At 39.2% G+C, this 10000-nt stretch overlaps 1 protein-coding gene across 2 annotated transcripts in view; it reads left to right on the top strand.

The window, feature by feature from the left end:
* LOC137984704 (broad substrate specificity ATP-binding cassette transporter ABCG2-like) overlaps positions 1-10000 on the top strand; it is a 34415-nt gene that overhangs the window by 505 nt on the left and 23910 nt on the right. Inside the window, exons 1-5 of one of the 2 annotated variants that reach the window (XM_068831964.1) lie at positions 410-595; positions 3286-3589; positions 4654-4713; positions 5260-5374; positions 7913-8065. In XM_068831964.1, the coding sequence (XP_068688065.1) occupies positions 3333-3589; positions 4654-4713; positions 5260-5374; positions 7913-8065 (585 nt within the window). In that variant the 5' untranslated portion in view covers positions 410-595; positions 3286-3332. Of the gene's footprint in view, positions 1-409; positions 596-3285; positions 3590-4653; positions 4714-5259; positions 5375-7912; positions 8066-10000 lie in introns of those variants that run through there. The other variant, XM_068831963.1, reaches the window with a different exon arrangement.

Genomic DNA, 10000 nt, shown 5'->3' with positions numbered 1-10000 from the left:
GATATGAAACCCTTCAAAAAATTTCAAAATTGCTTGTATTTCTTAAATTTATGCCCCTACTGATAGAAAGGACAAGAAGTGACTGCTTTTTAAACGTGTTTATCTAGTTTTAGAGCTTGCACGCATTAATCATAAATATTCTGCCAAATTATGTACAATTCATGTAGCTTAAGAATAAAATACAAACCAAAATTCGAGTGTAGTTAAGGCTTGTGACAATCAATGCGAATGACTTTAAATAGAACAGGTATCATGCAGGTTTTTCTGTTGTTTCTAATATTTCTCGCCACGTTTTGCAAAGTAACGAAAATTGTCAATTACGTAATCATGTGATAAGCCAATATTTTTAGGGAGGTATTGCTGCAGAATTCTGTAGTGACATCGTGTGAAGAACGAGGCTTATGGCAATACATGCTATTCTTATGCAAATAAGTGCCGAGTATTCTGCAGTTTAACTCAGTAAGAAATGGCATAGGCTTTGAAATTGAATTGAACAGCCAAGTAAGCAATGGAGGGCAAAAACGCAGCGTGCTCTTAAATGTGTCACGAGATGTCACGAGTGATGTTGCTCGTGATCAAGTGATTCTTTCAGCTGGTAATTATAATAAATTGCTGTCACTGCCTTAAAAAAGCAGTGTACCTTGCAACTTAATGTATATTATATTTAACAATTATTCGCCTCAGGCTCAGTGATTAATATATTATCGGTGAATATTCACCGAGACGAAGCAAATGAGAGCCTGCCAATTTTGTATGATCACCTGTGTATTTATACTAAATGTGAATATTGCTAATATATTAGAAGGCCTTGCGTGTGAATAATAAATAATTATTTATTGTTCTCAGAGAATTATATTTAAATTGTAGAGATTGGAAGTGACAGTGCATTTTGCAATTGCTACGAATAAAAAATAATCCAATGCATGTTGAAATTCAGGAAGAGTAAGTGAATTAGTCATGCAGCCATAAATTTGTTGTGAGGTAATGAGGGTGTGAACTCTCCCTGTTTTACACTGGTATAAATATTTAGTGATGTTTAGATTGGAGTATGTTGAAATGCAATTAACTTTGAGAAGTCTCTCTACATGTAAGATCTAATATCTTAAAAACTTCATTCATTTAATGAGATTAACTGTCTTCCACCTGGAAGATGCAGATGGAAGTATCACTTAATTAATAAACGAATATGAATGTGAGCACAGACATGTGAAGAATCACTTCAATCGTGTGTTGCTTGACATATTTTATGAAGGCTCAGACCTCAAGTACCTTCCAGGTGAGAGACTTGTCATCAGAGATAGTTAATCAGTAAACAAAGCCTTGGAGTAAGAAGTCTCCGATTAGAAATTTTCCGTTCTGGGTGTACATGTACACACAGGGTCTAAAGATTAAAAAAAAATTACAATAAAATATTGTGAGTGTTGAGAACTTAAAGAAGATAGTTGAAGTACAATAATAATAAAGTATTCTCTTGTGTCTCACAATGTGGTCACTTGTGATGTAGATCGTGATGTTTCGACTGCATACTGCTAGTCTTCATCAGGCGATGAGGTCAACTGGTTACACTTCACCTTTTAAGCAGGATGCTTCGCTGTGATTGGTTGGTTTTCAGAAGCTATAATTGGTGCATTTTGATCCTCGCTTTACTTCGTTCCAAAGCGGGAACGAAGTAGAGTTTATTGATCGTGAGCCTCATTGGTACACATGCAGGGTCAAAGAGGTGATTCACATAAGACTTCACCCTAACAACATCAACAGGGATAGTGGAATAGAAATTCCGGAAGCATGGATGCCCACGATCAAGAAGCACAACCACAGGAGAACTGTACGACAGCGGACCGCGGAAGGAACAACACACCAAAACAGCGAGGATCAAAATACTCCAATCACAGCTGCTGAAAATTAACCAATCACAGTGGAGCATCCTGCTTAAAAGGTGACACGTAACCAGTTGACCTCATTACCTGATGAAGACTAGCAGTATGCAGTCGAAACGTCGCAATCTACATCACAAGTGACCACATTGTAAGACAAACGAGAAAACTTTATTATTATTGTACTTTACCACAATGAATAACAGCAACCTTTTTTACGATACTTGTTGTACTTTTTCTCCAATATTAAGGTAGCTCTTGACTTGTGAAAATGTACAAATATAGGAAAGGATACTCTCCTATGCAGCCATGTAATATCCAATGACTGTATTGAAATGCTTGCCTCCATTTAAACTAAAACCCGATCCAGGCTAGCCAAACAATGTATGCATTGTAACAGCCATGTGTTGCAGAAGATAAAGGAAAGTTATTGTACTCCAGTGTTTTGCGGCCATTAGTAGTTTAGTTCAAAATGAGGAACACAGACAGTTCTCTGAACCATTGTAAGTTTGGCATATTGGTTTGGGTCCCAGACCAAAGAGGTCAATGTTCGAAGAGACGTGTGTTGTATGGCAAAGTCTTTAGTGTGAAACTACATGTATTAATTCTTAAAATTTCCTTCAAAGAAAGCATAAGGCTTTGACGTCTAGTCAGAAATGTGGTTGTCAGGCTTACATTGTATTTTGCAGGGGTGACACCCAAGATACAGTTTGTTTAGCTGAATCATATTTATTCTCTGTGAGGCCTGGCCTTGTCATTACAAAGAGAACTATATAGGATAATAATTTGATAGTTCTTTAATGTGGCAGTGGTCTCAGTTTGAATCCATTTTCACCTACAAGGTTAAATTGGTGATCTTCATTTTACTTAGGTTGAATAGTTAGCAACTACATGTATGAACCCCCAAAAAGGACAGAAAACATCTATAGATATCTTCCCTCAAACTCTGTCTTATGCATTTCAACACATCTTGTTAATGTTTCATATCATCTTATTGGTTTCTTTATTCATACAATTACCTATTCACTCTAAACATTACAATGTAGTAAAGGAACAAAGAAGTGTACTATGCACTTACTGGTTCCCGATTTCAGACCCTTCAGATCTATAGTCCTGTGTCTTCACCACTACACTACAATGACGAATATGCTCAACCTCTTTTCATTATTTTACTTTTTCATAATAAGTCAATTGATATCCACGTACATGTATAATAACCAAAACTGACCCTAATTTCCTTCTAGGCTTAATTTAGGCTCCAGAAAAAAGTTTCTTCAATTCATCTAAATGCATATTCAACCTTGGTAGGTTAAATGAGGATCACCAATTTAACCTACTTTTTCAAGGTAAAACTGGATTCAACCTGAGAATGGATTTTAAAGGCAACATTGATGTCTCCCATCTATTTTAGATTCTAAAGTGATACCAGAGTACTTCCGCAGCGTACAGTGTTATAAGATGGACCAAGAGATATCAAGTAATGAAAAGACACCACTGTTAGGAACAGAACATCCTACTTTGGAAAACCACAGAACACATGATGTTCCAGTGTATGACACCAAACCAAATGGCCCTTCACCACTAAGCCGGTCATTTTCGACAGATTCAAGCCAATTTGGAAGTACAACAGTAATCTCCTATCACAACATTTGTTACTCAGTCACCACCAAGGAGAAAGGAATAAAGAAAGAGAGAGGAATTATCAAAAATCTCAGGTGAGGGTTGTGCTACTGTAACATCATTTGAATGTTATTTTGAAGAAAATAAAGGATTTTACCACAATTGCTTGTAATTTTGCAATCTGATAGGTTAATTTACCATTGTCAATAAGAGTCTAGACAATGCTGTATGCGTCATGCTCGTATCAATTTGTCACGCAATGTAATAGCCAATCAGGAACGCCCATTTGGGGAATAAACCAATCATATTGCAAGAAAGTTTTAGACAACGCTTGCTCTTTCTTTGCGTCATGATTTTGCTCACGCTCTGAAATAAAAACTTTCTTTTGTGTTGAATATTGTGGTAAAAAACAAATCGAAAGTGGTTCAGCGTTGTCTGTACTCTTATCGACAATGATATTTGTCATCACAGTGGTTAAAATTTGTTCTGGACTCACTCAGCTGTGCCTCGTGAGTCCACAACATTTTGACCATTGTGATGACAAATATCATTGTCGATAAGAGTACAGACAACGCTGAACCACTTTTGATTTGTTAAATTGAAGCAAGCAAGATCATTGTTAAGTTAAAGTAGTCGATAAACAGATACTTTCATAGTGAAGACCCAAACAAATTTAACAAACATACAACATGGAGTAGTGGAATTGAACATAGGCAACATTTGTGCACAGTGCTCTGACCTTTGCTCCAACTCTTCTCTTTATAAAGTTTTTTATTCTTTAACCCATTGACTCCTAAACCACCCACTATTGACGAGTAAAATTGTGTGGTATCAGACAGAGTAAAATCTATTAATGAAAATTTGGTTTTATCAATTCCTCTATTCACTCTGACGAAGGTTAACGCTCGAAACGTCAGCTTTCCAAATCATTCATGGTGGTAATTCAACCTTTATCAACACGTTTGATAAAACCAAATTTTTCTCTTTGACTCTCCCATTGACGCAGCACCACAGTTTCTTTAGAGACTAGAAATTTGTAAAATCTATTAAGTCTCACTCCAAGGAGTGACTGGGTTAGAGACGACATAGTTTTTGAGTGGATGTAGGGATTACGGGTATTAATATAAATTTAAATTCTTTCTGTATTTCATGATTTAAGTGGCCTTGTGCAACCTGGATTAAATGCAATACTTGGACCAACAGGAAGTGGAAAGACAACGTATGTATAACATAATAGGATATCAAATTTTCTTCCTGTTTTTCGACAAATGTCCTATCTTCGTCCTAGATATTTTTCCCTTTACTCTGAGACCCTTTTTAAGGAGCAATATGGTTTCTTTATAAGGCAACCCAGTGGTGAGGGAATTTGATCAACTAAAAGGGATCAGTGATGAAAGATGTTGAGATCTTTTTAATTTGTATAATGAAAAAATCTTAAGACTTCTCCATCAATGATCAAAGACCCAAAAAACTAAGCAAAATTAATGCATTCCTTTTTCACTGTCTAATGTTACAAATTCGTCCATTTTGGAAAATCCCCAGTTTGGTAGGCTAAGTGGTTGTTGCTATGGTTATTGCGATAAATTCTGTGATTGGTGGATTAAGCTGAGTGCACTTACCGGTAATATGATTGGCTGATGTAACTGTTCGATTTCAGGTATCCGATTATTTACTGTTGTATACAGCTGTCTTTTTCTGGGGGTCTTCAATCTTTGTTTTTTATTTCCTGGTTTTTCACATACTTGACTTCTTCACGCTATTTCAGGCTTCTGGACATCTTGGCTGGCCGGAAGGACCGAAGACATCTGTCAGGTGTAGTCCTTGTTAATGGACAGAAGCAACCAGAGAATTTCAAATGTATCACTGGATATGTTGTACAGGTTGGTTGAAGAAAGCCAAAGTGACAAACACACACACACACAGACACACACAGCTTTAGAATTGTCTTTAAATAAAACAGAACTTATTAGAGAGATTTATACGGCAAAATGTGAGTTTTACCAAAATCAAAGAGAAGAAAGAGAGAAATGCTCCTCGATCGTATCTGGATAATTTAAGCATCTGTCTCTGATTATAGACACCTCAAAAAAATTCAGATGCCTCCAACTGGATTTGAAGCCATGACCTCTGTGATGCAAGGGGACATTCCATTTATAATCCCCCCCCCCCCCCCTCCCCTATGGATGAGGTCCATCAGAATTCCACTGGTAGGAATCTTTTTCAAAGGCACGGACAAAAAAGTGAAGGGGTAGGGAAGGTTTTTTCAAAGGGTTCCGACAAAAAAATTGGTTTCATGGTTGAAGGTCGTTCATAATTGACTCCTTAAGTTTCTTCTTCTTCTTGTTCTTCTTCAACTCACGTTGACTCTCTGTTGACTCACAAAACAGCGTGGTCGAAACTCGCAAAATTTGACAAGTAAGAATTTATATTTTAAGCAGCGTCGTTTTCAACAAACAATGTTTATAAAGACTGAGTTCTTTTTTGTTAACTAAAACTCGTGATTAACGGAGTCCATTCTGAGGTAGTTGCCGTGGGTCACACAAAGCTTTAACTCACAAGCTTCACTACATTTTACATGAAACGGTATGCTGACGTTTTCCGTTTTCCGTTTTACATAAGCGTGATGCTAAATCTCTGTGTGCCCAGTTGTTTGAAAGCCGATTAACTTAATCCAGGATTAGCGTAAACTTTTGTTTCTTGTTTTCAACTTTTTCGGGAGAGTTTCTTTTGCTTATTTTTGTTTTTCAAGATTGACTTCCTCTAATGTAAGGTTTTGACGAATATCAGCGTTGAACAGCATTTGGGAGTAGAGAAATAAACTCCTTGGTAATTTTTTTTTATCAGGGATTAGTGTTAATCGGCTTTTGAACAACCGGAACATGTAGCCTGTTCCAGGCTCTCAGATAGTCGAGAAAAGGAAAAGAGCTGCGTGTGAAAAGCGAGTGAGAGCTTTTATCTGAGAGCCTGGAACAGGATACGGAACATGATGTCTTTTTATACACGCAGTTCTAATATTTGGCTTTGGTACATCTCCCACCGTCAGTACAAACTCGCCTTGACCAGCTTCTAGATGACTCGGTTGCTCGGTCGTAAGCCATTTTACGTCGCAATCGTTCGGTCATAGATTCAAATTTCTTTTAACCCTGTACTTTTTTCCATAGACCTTATTCATAAATGGAGGTCAATTTATAATTCTTTTGTCAAAGTGCAAATTAGCCTACCAAGCCTCGATACCGTACAATGACTTGAAAAGAATTCTTGCTCTAAAATGAGGCTTGGTAGGCTAATTTGCACGTGGACAAAAGAATTATAAATGTGACCGCCATTTATGAATAAGGTCTATGGGGTACTCTGGAAATACTTAAATTCCTCCACTGACTGCAATGAAATTCTGCAATGTTGTTTCGCATAGATAGTCGTGACATCAATCATTCTACGTCGTTGTACGCTTTGTCTCATCAAAATACTGTGTTGCTAATGGAAGACGGCGTATTATGAACATATTAGCATCAAATGATCACAGAATTTCCATGCAAAAGGGAAACGTGTTTTTGGTGGATGGATTGTAATGTTGACTAATATGTGGAGCCGACGTGAGAAAACGTATCATGTGAACAATGATTGATGTTGCCTTTGGATATGATTTGGAAAATAAAGCACAATTGTATTTAAGGCGATGCAAAACTCAAACTGACGTTGCTTAGGTTTTGTGTCCGTCCGCTTTTTCTTTCCTTGTTATCGATTATGTATGGAATCATAGTTCATTATGCATGGTTCTCTAGGCGCAAACACTGACGGCTTAGTTGACCAGTGACATCATCGACCACAGCGTTTATACCATCTACTGACGTTACACCAATCACATGACTCTGAAGATGAGTTACGCTTAGGTTAGCTAAACATCATTCAATGTCACCCTAATCAGTCCTCAGGACTACACTCACCCGGACGATCGTACTTCTCTTTAAGAATTGTAGTGGATTTAAGGACGGTGCCTACTATTATTATTGTGCATACGTTCTGCGCATCTAAAAAAACTACGCTGAGAAAGCATAACTTCGCAAGTGCTCTTGGTATCCAAAAAGAAGATTGGGGGTAACCATGCATTTTTTAGAGATAATTAAGCTTCATTTTGGAAAAGGACGCCATACGTTGCCTTGTATTTTAAAGCTTTTTATAATTAATATTGTTGATTGATTTTCTTTGAAAAATGCGTGGTTTCCCCCAATTTTCGTTTTGGATTTCAATAACACTTGTTAACATCTGCTTTTCCCGCATACTCATAAACCGCGCAAATATACCTTTGAATTAGTAGGCACCGTCCTTGATGCTTTCTAAACCACTTGCTTACGAATGAAGTTCATTCAACGCTTAATTGAACCCCACTCTATGCATTCAGTTTTTTTATAATTTTCCAGGATGATGTTGTGATGGGAACTTTAACGGTGAGAGAGAACTTGCATTTCTCTGCATCCTTAAGACTCTCCAGAAAGCTGAGTAAACGCGAGCGTTCAAAGAGAGTAGAGGAAACTCTTAGCGACTTGGGCTTGTTTCATGTGGCGGAGTCTAAAGTACGTACAGATAAGTCTAATGGTAATGGTAATGCATTTGTATACTGCACATATCACATCAGTCTCGAGGTGGTTTACCATTCTCTGAGAGTTAGACCACCAACATTGAGGGTCTCCAGTGTTTGGGTTCTTTTACATCCCACAGTGTTGGTTAACAGGAAGGGCTGTAAGACGGGGCCCACGGTTTATAGTCCTTATCAGAGAAGACTTGAAAGTCTAACCATTTGCAGATGAAATTACAAAGGCAGCACTTTCTCCTCAGTTAGTTTTAAGAAGATGAGCATCGCTGGGTCCAACTATGGTTTGACACATTGACCCCTGGGAGTGAAACTTGACATATTTTACTCTGTCTAACGCCAGACGACTTTACTCGTCAATGGGGGGGTGTCCTAGGGCGTTTGAGGTGTGAATGGGTTAACCCACTGACCCCTGGGAGTGACACTTAATAGATTTTACTCTGTCTAACGCAAGACCAGTTTACTCGTCAATGGGGGTGTCCTAGGGCGCTTGAGGTGTGAATGGGTTAACCCACTGACCCCTGGAAGTGACACTTAATAGATTTTACTCTGTCTAACGCAAGACAAGTTTACTCGTCAATGGGGGTGTCCTAGGGCATTTGAGGTGTGAATGGGTTAACCCACTGACCCCTGGGAGTGACACTTGACAGATTTTACTCTGTCTAACGCAAGACCAGTTTACTCGTCAATGGGGGTGTCCTAGGGCGTTTGAGGTGTGAATGGGTTAACCAACTGACCCCTGGAAGTGACACTTAATAGATTTTACTCTGTCTAACGCAAGACCAGTTTACTCGTCAATGGGGGTGTCCTAGGGCGTTTGAGGTGTGGTGAATGGGTTAACCCACTGACCCCTGGGAGTGACACTTAATAGATTTTACTCTGTCTAACGCAAGACCAGTTTACTCGTCAATGGGGGTGTCCTAGGGCATTTGAGGTGTGAATGGGTTAACCCACTGACCCCTGGGAGTGACACTTAATAGATTTTACTCTGTCTAATGCAAGACCTGTTTACTCGTCAATGGGGGGTGTCCTAGGGCGTTTGAGGTGTGAATGGGTTAACCAACTGACCCCTGGGAGTGACACTTGACAGATTTTACTCTGTCTAACACCAGACGACTTTACTCGTCAATGGGGGTGTCCTAGGCCGTTTGAGGTGTGAATGGGTTAACCCACTGACCCCTGGAAGTGACACTTAATAGATTTTACTCTGTCTAACGCAAGACAAGTTTACTCGTCTATGGGGGTGTCCTAGGGGGTTTGAGGTGTGAATGGGTTAACCCACTGACCCCTGGGAGTGACACTTAATAGATTTTACTCTGTCTAACGCAAGACAAGTTTACTCGTCAATGGGGGTGTCCTAGGGCGTTTGAGGTGTGAATGGGTTAACCCACTGACCCCTGGGAGTGACACTTAATAGATTTTACTCTGTCTAACGCAAGACAAGTTTACCCGTCAATGGGGGTGTCCTAGTGCGTTTGAGGTGTGAATGGGTTAACCCACTGACCCCTGGGAGTGACACTTAATAGATTTTACTCTGTCTAACGCAAGACAAGTTTACTCATCAATGGGGGTGTCCTAGGGCGTTTGAGGTGTGAATGGGTTAACCCACTGACCCCTTGGAGTGACACTTAATAGATTTTACTCTGTCTAACGCAAGACAAGTTTACTCGTCAATGAGGGGTGTCCTAGGGCATTTTAGGTGTGAATGGGTTAACCCACTGACCCCTGGGAGTGACACTTGACAGATTTTACTCTGTCTAACGCAAGACCAGTTTACTCGTCAATGGGGGTGTCCTAGGGCGTTTGAGGCATGAATGGGTTAAGCAGTCTCCTCCATTAAGCACGTGATCTTCCGCACGAAAGTCCGCTGCTCAAGCAACTGGGCCACAATTCTATATGAAATCAGCGGCAACTGTCT

The sequence above is a fragment of the Montipora foliosa genome, chromosome 14, assembly GCF_036669935.1.
Source record: "Montipora foliosa isolate CH-2021 chromosome 14, ASM3666993v2, whole genome shotgun sequence".
Classification (NCBI taxonomy): domain Eukaryota; kingdom Metazoa; phylum Cnidaria; class Anthozoa; order Scleractinia; family Acroporidae; genus Montipora; species Montipora foliosa.
The sequence above is the reverse complement of the archived record's forward strand: the minus strand, read 5'-3'. Positions and strand labels throughout refer to the sequence as shown.